Source organism: Heptranchias perlo, chromosome 32, assembly GCF_035084215.1.
Source record: "Heptranchias perlo isolate sHepPer1 chromosome 32, sHepPer1.hap1, whole genome shotgun sequence".
Classification (NCBI taxonomy): domain Eukaryota; kingdom Metazoa; phylum Chordata; class Chondrichthyes; order Hexanchiformes; family Hexanchidae; genus Heptranchias; species Heptranchias perlo.
The window spans coordinates 28,351,461-28,368,813 of NC_090356.1; the positions used below are offsets into that span (position 1 = coordinate 28,351,461).

The 17,353-nt window shown below is 41.4% G+C and overlaps 1 protein-coding gene across 11 annotated transcripts in view; it reads right to left on the reverse strand.

Annotated features, from left to right (window-relative positions):
* The window catches only part of LOC137301207 (eukaryotic translation initiation factor 4 gamma 3-like), a 284,740-nt gene that overhangs the window by 124,133 nt on the left and 143,254 nt on the right, over positions 1-17,353 (reverse strand). For 10 of the 11 annotated variants that reach the window (XM_067970666.1, XM_067970674.1, XM_067970671.1 and 7 more), the window contains 2 exons: positions 13,879-13,932; positions 8,304-8,401 (listed from right to left, as the gene is read on the reverse strand). In XM_067970666.1, coding sequence (XP_067826767.1) covers positions 8,304-8,401; positions 13,879-13,932 — 152 coding nt within the window. The remainder of the gene's footprint in view (positions 1-8,303; positions 8,402-13,878; positions 13,933-17,353) is intronic. The other variant, XM_067970673.1, reaches the window with a different exon arrangement.

Here is a 17,353-nt window from a genome sequence, read left to right on the forward strand (position 1 = left end):
ATGAGACACAATTAACCACAAAAGCATTTTATCCAGGGTGGTCCTGGGTGAAACAAAATGAAAAGCGAGTGTTGGAGGGTGCTCCAGGCTTGGTAAAGAGACTTTTGCCACATTCACTCAAGAGCAGAGTATACTTTTAAAAGATCAGGCCATTTACTGCTGTCATTCTATATAAACCACGTGTTCTGCATGTTTCATTTCTGGAAATAAAATTTATTTAGTTAATTTGGAATTTAAGCACAGCTCTAATGTGATGTGTTGATATGCTGTCCTCTGGAATTGCTTGGAAGGAAATAAAATGCAGCAGGCACTAGTGATCTAGGATTGAGAGTCCTAAAGGATATGAGGTCTTTGCAGGGGCAGGAAACTGCAGAGTTGCAGCTTCTGGTTCATTGGGGATGTACAGTCTGCTTATGTGAAGTGTGGCGAGACCGTTGCAAGAGAGAACAGCTCAATATAATACCACAAAATTACGTCAGACTGGTGTCAGCAAATTCTCCTGTCACATTTTGACTTCTGGAGAGCTGCGCACCAAGCATGGTTGGGCTCCTTCAAACCTGGCAAAAACCGTCACCATCTAAACAGTTCTCCCAATTTGAACTCCTATTTACAAATATATGATAAATTACATGCAGGGCAAAATTCATAATCTCTCAATTCCCCTTCTGCACCACCTTCATAGGAAATGAAAACTTCTCTCTCGTCTTCATTGGATTGGACCCCCACTCCAACCTCAGAGACCCCGCCTCAGCAGTATGCACATCATCTTTCAATAGGACAAAAATAACTTGAACATTAATAGAGCCCTGAACAACCTTGCAGCATTAAATAATAAGCAGCAGGCTGATATACAGACTCTGGAGCAAGGTACAGCTCATTTTAATCCAGAACCAAGTTTATGACTACAAAAATGTACAATCTTGATAACCACCCCAGTGTAACAATGTACACATTTTCAGGGTCCCAAAGGATCAAGATGGCAAGAATCCAGTCTCCTTTTCCAGAGAACTTTTACTATGATCCCTGGGCCTGTCCACAACTCAAGTGGGCCCATGTTATGCCTAAACCGAAAGATCTGAAGAGATTGAGTGTTCGCATTGTAACTCTTCTGATTCATGTTCTGTATTGAACACTGTTTTTCATTTGTTCTCAGGGTGTGGTTGACACTGGCAAGGCCGGCATTTATTGCCCAGTCGTAATTGCCCAGAGAAGGTGATGGTGAGCCGTCTTCTTGAATTGCTGCTGTCAATGTTACCACAATGGTAATAGGTGGGAAATTCCAGGATATTCACTCAGCAATGAAAATCGAAAGGAGCAAAAAAGCCCAAGTCAGGATAATGTGTGAATTGGAAGAGAATTTGTCGATAATGGTGTTCCCACAGTATTGCTGCTCTTGTCCTTCTTGGTGGTGGAGGTCACAAAGGAGGGAGGTGATGTCAAAGTAACCTTGGTGAGTTGCTGTAGTGCATCCTGTAGATAGTTTGTACTGCAGCCACAGTGCAGCAGTGTTGGAGGGTGCGGATCTCAAGTACATTGACAGGGGGCACCAATCAAGTGAATTGCTCTGTCCTGGATGATGTTGAGTTTCTTGAATGTTGTTGCAGCTGCACCCATCCAGTGAGTATTACACCTTACTCTGAGAATGAGTGTCTTGTGGATGGGCAGAGGGTTTGAAGGGTCAGGAGGTTGGCCAATCGTTGGAGTGTACCCACCCTCTGCCCCGTTCTTGTAGCCATGGCACTGATATGAGTGATTCAGTTAAACTTCTGGTCAATGATGACCCCCAAAGTATTGATAGTGGAGGCATTGAAAATCATGGGGAGATGGCTAGGCTTTTGCTTGTTTGAGATGGTCATAATCTGGCATTAATGTGGTGCAAATGTCACTGCAAAAGTGAGCAGCTTATCAGGAGTTATGAATGGAGCTGAACACTGGAATTTTAAGGGAACAGTCCTGTCTGCTAGCCTTCTGCTAGAAGGAAGTTAATTGATGAAGCAGCTGAAGATAGTTGGGCTGACAATGCTGCTCTGAAGAAGTCCTGCAGTGATATTCTGGGGCTGCAACAGATAGCCATGCCCATCTTCCTCTGTGTCAAGTATGGCTAGCCAATAGAGTTTTCCCTTTGACCCCCACTGACCTTAATGTTGCTGGGGCTCCTTGGTGCCATACTAGGGTAAACGCTGACTTGCTGTTGAGGGCAGCTATTCTCACTTCTCCTCTGCCATTCAGCACATGCATCCGTGTCTGGATGAAGGTTGTGATGAGATCAGAAGCCAACTAGCAGAACCCGAACTGACTGCTAGTGAGCAGGTTATTAGTGAGTAGGTGTCGCTTTATGGGGCTATTGAGGACTCCTTCCACTTTACTGACGATATGGAAGAAGCTGATAAGGCGGTAATTGGCTGGGTTAGACTTATCCTGTTCGTTATGGGTAAGGCAGAGCAAGGCAATCTTCCACATTGTCGGGTAGATGCCAGTGTCACAGTTTGACTAGTGGAGCAGTTATATTTAGTGGTGATTTAGATAACACAATAGAGAGTCATATATCCAAGTTTGCCAAGATTGGTGGCATAGCAAGTAGTGTAGACAGGAGCATAAAATTACAAAGACATTGATAGATTAAGTGAGTGGGCAAAACAGTGGCAGATGCATTTCAATGCAGCGAAGTGTGAGATCATCCATTTTGGACCAAAAAAACGATAGATCCAAGTATTTTTTTTTAAATGGTGAAAAGGTAGGACCAGTGGAGGTCCAAAGAGATTTAGTGGTCACTGTATTCAGATCACTAAAATGTAGTAGTCAAGTACAAAAAATAATCAAAAGGCTAATGGAATGTTAGCCTTTATAACTAGAGAGCTAGAATACAAAGGGGAAGTTTTGCTACAACTATACAAAGCCCTGGTTAAACCACATCTGGAGTACTGTGTATAGTTATGGGCACCACACCTGAGAAAGGATATATTGGCTTTGGAAGGAGTGCAGCTCAGATTCACCAGAATGTTACCAGGGCTCCAAGGGTTAGATTATGAGGAGATATTGCATAAACTAGGCTAACATTCCCTGGAATATAGATGGTTAAGGGGTGATTTGATTGAGATTTTTAGGATTTTGAAAGGAATTGATAGGATAAAGAAACTTTTTCTGCTGGGGGGGGGGGTCCAGGACAAAGGGGACATAGCCTTATAATCAGAGCCAGGCCATTCAGGAGAGAAGTTAGAGTGGTAGAAGTGTGGAATTCTCTCCCACAAAAAAAAGTAGATGCTAGCTAAATTAATAATTTTAAATCTGAGATCAATAGAATTTTGCTAGCCAAGGGTATTAAGGGATATGGAGCCAAGGCAGGTGGATGGAGTTGGGCTACAGGTCAGCCACGATCTCACAGGCTAGAGGGGCTGAATGGCCTACTCCTGCTCCTACGTTAACAAATCTGCAGCATTACAGCCAAGTTGTTGTCAGGGCCCATAGCCTTTGCTGTATCCGGTTCACTCAGCTGCTTCTTAATATCATATGGAATTAACTAAATTGGTTTCATTTTGGCATTTTGATGGTGCGCATCTTGGGAGATGGCTGAGCAAGTTCATCCATTTGGTACTTTTGGCTGAAGATGCTGGTGAACAATTCAGCTGTCTCTTGCCCTCACACGCAGGGTTCCACCATGGTTAAGCATGGGGATGTTCGTGAAGCCTCCTTCGCCTGTTCGTTGCCTGGTTTGCTCTGATCCGTTGATTGTGGGACCATTTAGCTGACTATAGCTTGCTGCTTTTGATGTTTAGTATGCAGATAGCCCTGTGTGGTAGCTTCAGCAAGCTTGTACCTTATTCTAAAGGTATGTCTGGTGTTTGCTAGTGCTGTTGGGGAAGGTTTAAACTAGAGTGGCAGGGGGATGGGAACCTGAGCGGGGAGTCAGAATGGAATAAAGTGGAGAGCAGCAAGAGAGGGGAAGACCCAGGGGAAATCTACAATACAAATAGTACAAACAGTTGTTCAAGAACAAGTGAAAGGGAAAAGCGTAGAGCAGCACAAAGAAAGTGTACTTTAGGCACGACAGATAAAATAAAAACTAAAAGGCGTAAGGCGATTAACCCAGCATCAAAGCTGTGGCAGGGAGTTGGGAACCTGAGCAGGGAGACAGAGGAAAGAGTGTCAGGAAGGGACAGAAGGTATGGAGTAATAGGTAAAGTGTTAAAAAAGGAAAAAGCAGGAACTAAGTGTCACAAAACAGATTTGAAAGTTCTTTATCTGAATGCACGTAGCATTCGTAACAAAATGGACGAGTTGACGGCACAAATAACGACGTATGGGTATGATCTTGTGGCCATTAAGAAACATGGCTGCAGGGTGACAACGACTGGGAATTAAATATGCCAGGGTATTTAACAATCAAGAGGGACAGGCAGGAAGGAAGGGGAGGTGGGGTGGCTATGTTAATAAGGGAAGGAATCACTGTAATACAGAGAAATGATATTGGGACAAAGGATCAGGACAATGAAACAGTTTGGGTAGAGATAAGGAATAATAAGGGGAAAAAAACACTAGTGGGCGTAGTATATAGGCCTCCTAATAGTTGCAACTCTGCTGGAAGAAGTATTAATCAGGAAATGGTCGTGGCATGTAATAAGGGAACAGCTATAATTATGGGGGATTTTAACTATCATGTTAACTGGACAAATCAAATTGGGCAGGGCAGCCTTGAGGAAGAGTTTATTGAGTGTATTAGGGATGGATTTCTTGAGCAGTATGTAACTGATCCTACAAGGGGACAGGCAACCTTGGACCTGGTCCTGTGTAATGAGCCAGGATTAATTAATAATGTCCTAGTTAAGGATCCCCTTGGAATGAGTGATCATAACATGGTTACATTCCATATCCAATTAGAGGGTGAGAAGGTTGGTTCTCAAACAAGCGCACTGAGCTTGAATAAAGGAGACTATGATGGTATGAGAGCGGAATTGATTAAAGTGGACTGGGAAAATAGATTAAAGGGTAAGACGGTACATGAGCAGTGGTGCTCATTTAAGAAGTTATTTTACAACTTTCAAAAAAAATATATTCCATTGAGGAAAAAAGGGTGTAAAAGAAATGACAGCCATCCGTGGCTAAGTAAAGAAATTAAGGATAGTATCCGACTAAAAACAAGGACATATAGGGTAGCCAAACTTAGTGGGAGGATAGAAGATTGGGAAGTCTTCAAAAGACAGCAAAAAGTAACTGAAGGATTGATTAAGAAAGGGAAGATAGATTATGAAAATAAATTAGCAAAAAATATAAAAACAGATAGCAAGAGTTTCTACAGTTGTATAAAAAGAAAAACGGTGGCTAAGGCAAACGTAGGTCCTTTAGAGGATGAGACCGGGAAATTAATGGTGGGAAACATGGAGATGGCAAAAATGTTGAACAAATATTTTGTTTCAGTCTTTACGGTAGAGGACACTAAGAATATCCCAACACTGGACAAACAGGGGGCTCCAGTGGGGGAGGAGCTAAATACGATTAAAATCACTAAGGAATTGGTACTCAGTAAATTAATGGGGCTCAAGGCGGATAAATCCCCTGGACCTGATGGCTTACATCCTAGGGTCTTGAGGGAAGTGGCAGTAGGGATTGTGGATGCTTTGGTAATAATTTTCCAAAATTCTCTGGACTCGGCAAAGGTCCCAGCAGATTGGAAAACTGCCAATGTAACACCCTTATTTAAAAAGGGTAGTAGGTAGAAGGCTGGAAATTATAGACCAGTTAGCCTAACATCTGTGGTGGGTAAAATTTTGGAGTCTATTATTAAGGAGACGGTAGCGGGACATTTGGATAAACATAATTTAATAGGACAAAGTCAGCATGGTTTTATGAAGGGGAAGTCATGTCTGACAAATTTCCTTGAGTTCTTTGAGGACATAACGTACAGGGTGGATAAAGGGGAACCAGTGGACGTGGTGTATTTAGACTTCCAGAAGGCATTCGACAAGGTGCCACATAAAAGATTATTGCTCAAGATAAAGAATCACTGGATTGGGGGTAATATTCTGGCATGGGTGGAGGATTGGTTATCTAACAGGATAAAGGTTATCTGTTTTTAATACAACGGGTCATTCTCTGTCTTTCTCTTCCTTTCGGATGTTTCACCCTCTCTCTCTCTCTGTCTTGTGTTCTGGCCGTTTGTGTATTCGGTGGTCCTGTAGGTAACACCTCTCTGTCTGAACACTTTGATTGCCTTGACAACGGGCAGTTGGAAAGATTATCTGTAATCACCAGGTATTGTTCTCTGACTATAAATGCGAAACGTTCAAGGAGTCCCACACTCACTCACCTGACGAAGGAGGTAATCGCCGAAAGCTTGTGATTTTCAAATAAAATTGTTGGACTATAACCTGGTGTTGGAAGATTCTTTACATTTATCTAACAGGAAGCAGAGAGTTGGGATAAATGGTTCATTCTCAGACTGGCAACCAGTAGCTAGTGGTGTTCCGCAGGGGTCGGTGCTGGGTCCCCAACTCTTTACAATCTATATTAACGATTTGGAGGAGGGGACCGAGTGTTACATATCAAAGTTTGCAGATGATACAAAGATGGGAGGGAAAGTGGAGAGTGAGGAGGACATAAAAAACCTACAGGGGGATATAGACAGGCTGGGTGAGTGGGCGGAGATTTGGCAGATGCAATACAATATTGGAAAATGTGAGGTTATGCACTTTGGCAGGAAAAATCAGAGAGCAAGTTATTATCTTAATGGCGAGAAACTGGAAAGTACTGCAGTACAAAGGGATCTGGGGGTCCTAGTGCAAGAAAATCAAAAAGTTAGTATGCAGGTGATCAAGAAGGCCAACGGAATGTTGGCTTTTATTGCTATGGGGATAGAATATAAAAACAGAGAGGTATTGCTGCAGTTATATAAGGTATTGGTGAGACCGCACCTGGAATACTGCATACAGTTTTGGTGTCCATACTTAAGAAAAGACATACTTACTCTCGAGGCAGTACAAAGAAGGTTCACTCGGTTAATCCCGGGGATGAGGGGGTGGACATATGAGGAGAGGTTGAGTGGATTGGGACTCTACTCATTGGAGTTCAGAAGAATGAGAGGCGATCTTATTGAAACATATAAGATTGTGAAGGGGCTTGATCGGGTGGATTCGGTAAGGATGTTCCCAAGGATGGGTAAAACTAGAACTAGGGGGCATAATCTTAGAATAAGGGGCTGCTCTTTCAAAACTGAGATGAGGAGAAACTTCTTCACTCAGAGGGTAGTAGGTCTGTGGAATTTGCTGCCCCAGGAAGCTGTGGAAGCTACATCATTAAATAAATTTAAAACAAAAATAGACAGTTTCCTAGAAGTAAAGGGAATTAGGGGTTACGGGGAGCGGGCAGGAAATTGGACATGAATTTAAATTTGAGGTTAGGATCAGATCAGCCATGATCTTATTGAATGGCGGAGCAGGCTCGAGGGGCTGATTGGCCTACTCCTGCTCCTATTTCTTATGTTCTTATGCTCCTGGTATGCCCTTCAACACTATATTGAACCAAGTTTGGTCTCATGGCTTCACTGTGATAGAGGAGTGAAGAATGTGCTGGGACATGACATTAGATTGTGAGTGTATATAATTCTGCTGCTGATGGCCTGCAGCCTTCATGGATGCCCAGTTTTGGGTGGCTAGATCTGTCCTTAGTCTGTCGAACATAGAATGGTAGTTAAATGCCACACTAAGATGATGGAGAATGTCCTCTGTGGAAATATTTCAAGATGTAAAATCAACTACCAAAACAGAGATGGTGGGCGGCACTCATCAATAGGGAAATTTCATTCGATATCTGGGTGTGCAGGTACCAACTAACTTCCACCATATAGGTCAATACAACATCCCACCTCGCCTTGAAATCATTAGACACATAGCTGGATAGAATGCTCTTCCCCTTCCTTCACGATATTGACCTTCTAAGGTGGTTATACTTCTTTTAAATGTTCCCAATTTGTGGGCAGGAGCCAGCAGACTCGGCACTGCCATGATTGAGCTTCTTCTACTTCACTAGTAAAGAGGCACATTCCTTGGACAAAACTAGAGGAGGGGATTACAGGGCAATTGGATCTTGTGAGCTGATGCTTTCAAATTGACAAATTCTGCCTATATAAACTGCACATTAAAACCTCATTTACACTTCCAACACTAGACGTATAACTAAATGGCAGAATAATTTTCCCAAAGACATGTCAAGGTATTTGTGAGTTATGAATTAAACCTCAATTCCACTCATCTACACACATTCAGCATTGGCTACAGAATGCAGAAAGGAAGCAGCACATGGACTTGCCATACCGTTTTCTTTTCCCTCTTTGTTGGGGGTGGTGGTTGTTGTGCAGGCACGATCAAAGGTGCAGACGGCGAATACACAGGTTGACTGTAATAGGATGGCGCTGGTGAAAGAAAAATCATATTAGAGTTCATCATCTTTGCTCTGCAATCTTGGTGGAAGGAAACTTCATGGACTTTCTAAATTTCACATGCTTTACAGTGACAAAATGAGACACATGTTGGTTTATATGTTGTCACTAGCAATTCAATTGCAGGCAAGAGTCCCCTAGATGCATATAGAGCTCAGAGGTCTGTTCACATCAAAATGACACTGAAATCAAACATGCAATGCTGAGACGTCCACTGCCAATGTAGATAAGGGGCACAAAAGCAGAATGCTGTGTATTATGTTCAGGGCCCCCAGGACTCTGATTAAATTGGCATGGAAACTATCCCCACCACAGGATCAGAAGCAGGCTATATCCGGCGCTCTGTGTTGTTTCTTCCAATCTTACCCTGCTAGCACTGTTGTTTCGTGGGTTGTTATTGTTTTGTCTTTGCTCTAAATATTCAATTACAAGCTGGTGGCTGAGCCAGTGTAGCACATGTACCGGGTGGGACAGTGTAAAAGATGGGAGTGGTTTCACAGGGGGCAGTGTGGGTAAAACCAGTTATAACTTCTGAACTGAAGAATGCAGAAATGTAAAGGCCAGTAATCTTTGGTCAGTGTCATCCCAATGCAAATGTAAGCAGGCCAGTAATTTTTGGTCAGTGTCTTCCCCATTGCGAATGTAAGGTCATATAGTTACAGAAGTTTATTTTTAATTAAAAATCTGGCCGCTGGATGGTTGCTGGTGCGTTAGCGACCTGACTGGCAGACTTTGGGTTGGCTAGTTGCTGGAGGGGTAGTTGTGGTGAGCAGACAGACTGCTGCGGGAGTCTCTAGATCAGCTCCTGCTCTCCCCCCTCATCGAGGGCTGTAAGTTTGCAGTTCAAATGCCGTTCTCTGAACTAGTGCACTTTTTAAAAAAACAAAGACAAAATAGCTGCTGTTAGTGTGTGTCGACAGACCACTTCGTAACGAGCTGCAGAATCTACATTCTCTTGCTGCGTAATTTGGTGGGGTCTGTCACAGAAATTGATTTTGAGGTGCTGCAGAATTAATGGTGCCCTGAATGCAATGTATAAAATGCAAGATAAGACTACAAAATCTCACTGTTAATTTGTATTTTTTGGGATAAAGAAGCCACAACTGCGTGAAGCAATTACAGCTCAGGGTCAGTTGGAGCAACAGTACAAAATGATGGTGAGAAACATCTACAGCGCAGGGTATAGAATTTGTCTGCTTAATCAGCAGAACGGGTTTAGGAGAAAGAAAGCGAATACAAAAAGGATCACAAGGGAAATACTGAAACCCATCTCTGAACATTTATCAGTGCTTCTCTCCTTTCTAATTAGTGATTTTCTTTTTTCTGGATTCACCAAACATTTTAAGTAAAACCTTACTTCACAATTTTCACCAGATCATATTCCACCAAAAAAAATCCTACACAATCACATGCAAAAGCATTTGACATACAGTCTCCATGACAGTTCACACCCATTTTTCTCCTCAGTAACGCACATTAGGCCATCTTTCTACGTTAAATACAAGTAGTTGTTGTATCTTTCTTCCTATAACTATTTCCCACACTAATTATTTTATTTTCTCTCTCTCCCTCCAACCCAGTGTCTTCCCATATCCACAGCCATTCTTAAACCAGGAGAAAAGGTTTACCTATACTACAGACTTGCCCGACTATTGCAGATGGACTTGTAACAGTGGACGTGAAGCACGTCCCAATATTATAAACAGAGAAATGCTTGGAATGATCCATTGAGAACCGGGAAAACCTCCCCCCTTGGATTAGCAGGTTCACGTCAGTCAAGATTCAGATTTAAATTCCAGGTTATAAGCATCACTGGCCTCCCTCTACAGCTCACTACTTGTCATAGTCTTTTTATTTTGTATTAAATTGTAAATACTAACCATCATGTGTGAGGGTACTATACTTCAACATTCACAAGGATGCACGTGCACATCAAATCAAAAGCTGCTGTGTATGTTACTACCAAGACACTAAGCCAGTGTTCGTCATTTCAACAGTAATTGCATACAGGGAGAATGGCCTCATCAGTGGCTGTACATAACTGATCACCTTCGCACAATGATGCAACTTACAGGATTTTCTAAACCCTGGCGCCTAGCCAAATCAACTCATTCTTTGCACGTCTGACCTTTGAACCTCCCCGACATAGGACCAGCTGATGCATGGCAATGTATTCTCACAGATACCAGCTCAGAGCCAGGCATTGTGCCAGAAATACAGCACTACAGCTTTAGACAATCCCCCCGCTGCTAATTCAGCACTTTTACCCTTCCAGATTCATATTATACAATGAGCCTAAAATTACAGCTCGGAAGAACATTCAGCCTAAGTGTGAATTACTCTTATTAATTGTTTTGTTTTCACAGAAAGTAGTTTATTAATATTCAAAAGTGACCCTTGTGAAAACAGAATTTGTCCAAAAGGCTCAATGAGTAAACATACTGCACCCTGTGTTACTCAGCCAAGTAGACCAGGGAAAGACCAGGACCCGTGTTTGATTTTTGGTCTGTACTAAGTTGGCCAACCTCAATCAAGGCAGCGGCAAGGCAATTGGCCTAGTTATCCCCAGGCTGTTTCAACAAAGGTAGTGTGGGTTAGCAGAGAAAGACGGAAACAATAATCTTGCTCCCGATTGCTATCCAAGAACAGTATCAGGCTTGACCCAGATATCTGAATAGCTGCTGATACTTGCTGTGTAGTCGCATATGAAAAATAGCTACTTTGAGTATGGTACTAGAGTTGCCAATGCCTGTGGAATTATACCCTTATATATAAGCCACCATCTCCAAGATGAAAGGAGAAAATTTGGATGAAGGGGGAGGAAACTGAATGGCAGCTACAGCTTTCAAATTAGTTAGAATTTTTATCACAGCGACATCCACTTTACACTTAAAAGGATAAACCAGGCAGACAGATCAAGGTAACGTTTACAAACAACTTCCCAAGAGATCTGTAATTTTTGCATTCTTTACCCTTCTGAAAGGTAAATTGTTTCAGGTCTTCATTCTCAGTGGGAAAGTCCTTAGTTGCTGTCAGTTACAGGGCTATCAGCAAGTGTCTCAGTAGGAATTCTGCAAATCAGCATCTTTCCTAGCCCTGAAATGCCAATTGGGATATGCTTAGCAGTAAGCACTCAGTACTGGCCAGACGTGGCTGTGTATTCAGCCAATTTGAACATCTTCTGATTAGCACTCAAGTCCAGAAGGATCCTCTGGAGCCACTCACTGACAGCTCTCAGCTGACATCAGTTGATACAGTCCCCGTTGAGAAGCGACCTTGAAATCCCAGGGTTTTGCAAGGAAGGAATAATGCTAGAACACGGTGAGTTTTTTTGTAATTGTGAATTTTGAGGAAGGAGGTGGGAGAATAAGTCATTTATGTTGCAAGGACCCTACCTCTGTAATTACCATTCTTGAAAATGTTACAAACAGCATTTAGTGTCCTAACTATGTAAAGTAACCATTTCAGCCCATTCACACTGCTGGCTTTGTATAAATTTATATTTATAATATTGTATCTGGGTGAATATATATCCATGTGATGTAGAGCTACAGTGTTTCAGAGTCACTTTAACCACATTGCAGAACCAGAACAGCCCCTCTATATCCCAGAGATTGTGGTTCCTCAAACCTGTTCAACCTAACAGATCCCAGAACCATTTTTGTAGTGCCATTACTGACTGGCTCTTTTCATCATAAAAACAACCAATCAGATTTTACAAAAAATTATTTCTGTGGCAATACAGCTGGCATGATAGCTTCTCCTGCACCTGGCTATGTAATCCTAAAAACAAAAGTGTGCGCTTGTGTGACAGTACGGCCACCTGTGGACCCGAAAGTTGTGGGTTCATTCTCGTGTCAGGAATTTGAGCTCAAATTCCAGTGCAGCTCTGAGGGAGTGCTGCACTGTCAGATGAGACTTTAAACCAAGGTTCAATGTATAGTACGGTAGTGTAGTGATTAGGTTACTGGGATAGTAATCCAGAGAATGTGAATTCAAATCCCACCACGGCAATGAGAATTTGAATTCAGTTTTTAAACATTCGGAAATTCAAAAAAAAGGTTCGTATCAGTAAAAGTGACCATGAAGCTGTTGGACTGTCAGAAAACGCAACTGGTTCATTAATGTCCTTTAAGGAAAAAATTCTGTCGCACTTACCCGCTCTAACCTACATGTGACTCCAGTCCCACACAAATGTGGCTGACTCTTAACTGCCCTCTGAAGTGGCCTAGCAGCTAGTCAGTTATATCAAACTGCTACAAAGAATAACGAGAATAAAACTGGTCAGACCACTCAGCTGCGACCTCGGCATCAAATCAGGACTTAAAGGCACACCCAGCCCACTGATCCGGTGCCACCCCATGTCCCAGCTTAGGCTGTCCTCTCCTTACATCCCGAAATTAGCCTTGCCTCAGTCTAACAAACCCCACTGCCTCTGGACTTGGACCAAAAAGGGAAGGAAAGTACTTTCGGCAGCAACAAGAAACAAGAAAAACGTAAAAATCAAACTAAAAAACGAAGAAGAATGTTGACAAAAATATGAAGAGGAGAAAAGAGAGGAAAGAAAGCAGCAAGAAGGAATGAAAAAGGGGGCACCTCTCAGGTATCCACGTGATACCTATAGCAAATTATTGTGGAATGGATTGAAACTGAGACAAACGGACTTACAGAAAATATTTCAGATCCCTACCTTCAGATACCTCAACTACTGTAACACTTCCATTAGTCCTGAAAATATCAAAATCTACATAAACATTCTTTGGCAACAATTTTATCTTACTAGGAGCTCACTGTTTAAGAAATGAAATAATTGAATACAAGTTAAATATAAAACAACATCTTCACTGCATTTAATGGGCATTTTTATTGCTTTTTTTGACACAATAATAGTCAACCTAAGAGAAAGTGAACTAAAACTGATAAAGAAATGATGATACAATGCAAGTGGGGAAAAACATTTAGGACGAAATTACAAAGATGCTGCAAATTATGTGTAAAAAGTTTGCATTAATACAGTGACCCAGGCTATTCTGTTACAAGTTACACGGTGAAGGATTTACAAAAATCGAGGCTTGGAGTGAAGTGCCCCAGGGGGCCTAATGTGCTGTGATATAAAAGGACAAAACATACTTTCATCTCCACAATTCCCCAAACTCCACCTTTCTATCCGGTAGGGACATGCCAAACGTGGGCCAGGACTTGGTGGAATAGCTTCCCAGAGCCTACCCTCTCTCACTTCCTGGATGCGATATCAATAGCAGTGCTGGCAGACCTGGCTGTTCTTTCACTTGGAATTACAAGTGAAGAGGAGAAACAAAAATTATACGACTATATATATATCGTGGATGAAACCCTGCAATGTTTTTCCTAAAGTATTTGCTTAAAATATACATGCCTATCTATAAAGATATATATATTAAAAAAAGAAAGCGACTTGTTTTTAAACTCACCACACAGTGGCTGAACTCCTGACTGGGGCCACCCTCTGCGCCTTGTTTCTGAGGCTAAGCATGAAACAGAACATAAATTTGTTTAGCCTCGGGTCCCAACACTCCCTGTTGCTCATTGCTTAGCCAAGGCTAAGCAAAGAAAGATCACATTTCAGCACCTGGCCTTGGAAATGTGGCAAGAGTGGCAGTGATGATTCCAGCAACTATTAGGTGAATCTTTTTTAAAAACAGCATTTAAAAAAAAATTGGGTTTATTTTTCAGACAAATATTCAAAGATCAGATATTTATCCTCCTTCTGCTCCCTCAGTTTAAAGTTTGACCATGGTACTGGCACAGGCCTGGGGATCCAGGTGCTGTCTGCCTCTCTGTCCTCGGTCCGTGAATAATGTGGGATCCAGGGACGGCAGGGGAGAGACAGAAAGTAACTTGAAAATAGGGAGCAAATGTAAGAAAGAGGCTGATTGATTTGGAATAAGTGGATGGTATAATATAACCATATAAGCGTGTCAGATGTCTGAGGCAGGCCTCACTGGCACTGGGCTTAGAATTATGGTAATGATGGCATCACTTTGCATAATAGAAGTCCAAAATTAAAACAGGACTACATAACATTTTGCAATGGACATTAACACCAATTATTATTCTGTACATTCTTTAGATTCTTTTTGAACCTCTAGAAGATTCTTAAGAGGCAAGAATAACAGACTTGCACTTTTGTCATTAATTGACTGAGTTTAATTGTGAGAAAATTTACTTTCTTGTTCTGGACTAATTACAATGCAGATCTACAAAGTAAATATAAGAACAGGATTTTTTTTTGTTGGTTGAGGTCAAAACCTCAGGTATTTTTTCACCTTACTTGGGTCTCTGCCACTTGTTAGGAGCTGGACAAGAGTGCTGCTAGGTGGCTATGACTATTGTCTTTCCTTCACTGTAGGAGAACATCGAGCAATTACTTGCTATTTTCCCATGTAGAGGATTGCAGACTGAACTACATTCCACCACTGTCTGGCAAGGATTGCGTGTCTCCAACATCCTGCAGATTTGAGTCGCGTGGAAGAAGTGATCCGAGGAAGCTGTGCCAAGCTCCTCATCGTTCAGGTGGATGCAGACCTGCCGCTTCCCTGCCCTAACACCGATAGCACATCTAACAGCATCAGATAACCGTATTTTTTCCGGTCCCCATGAGCGGCCACTGGGTCTCCAGCTACCTCTTAATGGTGAAGATTTTTCGAGGAGTAGCAAATACAGGAGTATGGCAAACAGAGGTTACCAGTCTCCATTTGAAACCTAATCTCTTGGGACTACATCATTAAAACTGTCTTAAATAAGTTACCAGCCTGACCTGTATGGAGGTTTCTCATGGATTTTATTGGTCATATTGTAATTTCAACATTTTTGATTAAGCTAATTTATCCAGTTGCATAACACAAGACTGTTTTATTATTTTACCTTTGGTCTAAATTAGCAGAAATATACAATGAAACTTGCGCAATGTGGTAACCTTTGGGACTGAGAAAAAACTGATGGTTTAATAAATTGGGGAGGAATGAATACTAACTCTTCCAGGGCACAGCTGGGGTCTGGGACTGCTTACCAGATTTCTCAACACTCAGCAGAGCCCATTTCACTTTTGACCTGCACCGAGGTTGGCCTGGTTGTATCAATGTTCTCTATTCTGGGCTTTCAATTGGCCAAAAAAAAAACTTTTCTTCAAAGCACTTTTCAGCCAATGAAAATTGTTTCTTTGAAAGTTGCATCCATTTCCAAACTGGAAGATTTCTATCTCAGTTTCAACATTTAAGTTAGGAAAGATAGATAAATTAGATTAGATAGGAGGGTAAAAGAGGTCAGTGATTGGGAAAGAGGTAAACAGAAATAGTATTTATTTAAAATTATATGGATCAAATGCTGATTTGGCATTTTAGGATTAATATTACATTAATTTCTCTGCTCCCAACATTTGACTAGCTTTAGTGAAATATTTGTTTTTCCCCAGCATCACAACATAAGGTGAACCAGTCATCCCTGGGAGACAGGGATTTCCCTGGACCTGCTGTTAGTTTGAGGGTATTAGGCCTTGGACCAATTCTTAATGTGTATATTTAGCAGATTTTCACTGACTGTCCCATCTCAGCATAAAACATGTGGGGAAATCAACTAAATGTGCTTTATAATTGAATAAAGCCTCAAAGTAATGAAAGATAAGGCATAATCTGTTCTACATTTCAGCTTAAATATACAAGGGCATTTATGAAACCACAGAAAACAGGATTATTTTAACAGAATAATATGGCTCTGATGAACTTCATGGCATATGTATTTTCTAAAGAAACAAATGGAAATGATTTGAACACTGAAATCTGACTTTGGACTTCAGCTGACTCGTATAAGCAGTTCAATTCTTTCACCTGTCACCTGAACCTTTCTGATATTATTACTTTGAAATTCACAAGGGTATTAATTAACCTCTCTGGAGCACTTTTGTGAACTTATTTCCTAGTAATCAACTCAATAGCTTGGCAATGATTAGGTCACAAGCAATCCTGTAGCATGGACATCACACATGCAGCGCACTGGGCAGTAGTATAAGCACAGACAGCTGATGGTGGCAAAAAGACCAAACAGTGAATAAAATCGGCCTGCAAAATTCATAATATAGATTTTTTTTTTAAATTAAACACCTTGACATGATTTTAAAGTCTGCAACTGCTTGAATGAGAACATCTACCTGAAACCCTAAATGACTTGACTGCCTGGCCATCACTTACAAGTATCGTTATTCTCCACATTGTTTATTATAAGTGCTGTTGGAGAACCAGACTCTGTGGTTTACTGAAAATTAAATATCAAACAACAGCAGACCACATAACTCACCAGCAGCAATGAGACTTGTAAGCAATTTTGCCTTGTCATGTATCACCATGCACCTTTTAAATTGGTTGTGCAATTAGAATATTTCAGCTGGCAGCAATATAGCAGAAGTCAATCATCAATTCTACTGAACTATGACAAATGGCACTGTGGCTTTTAAAATATTCTACAGAAACTGCATAAATTATCTTCAGAAGGCTGTGGAATATGGAATTTAAAATCTTGCGTACAAATTACATGTCTTCACAGCAGGTGTCATTAAGTATGGCAACACCACTGAAAAACCTGCAGGCTAATGTAATTTGCACACCAAATTTTAAATTGCATATGCTCTCCAGGCTCTGAAGGTAATGTTCTAATTGCAAAAGTAATCTAAAAGATGTATACTGCTACTAAAATGCTTAAGAAAAATAGCACTTGAAACAATATGGTTTAACGATATGCCAATATGCTGCTTGTGCAATACTCTCATTGCTCTCACCAGTACCACTAGTGTCAGACATGTAAGCCACTAGTGCTTCACCACAGTGGTACAACTCAAAATCCTTGGTACAGGCTCCAGATGGGTATGGTACTGGATTAGCAACCTAGAAGTCATGA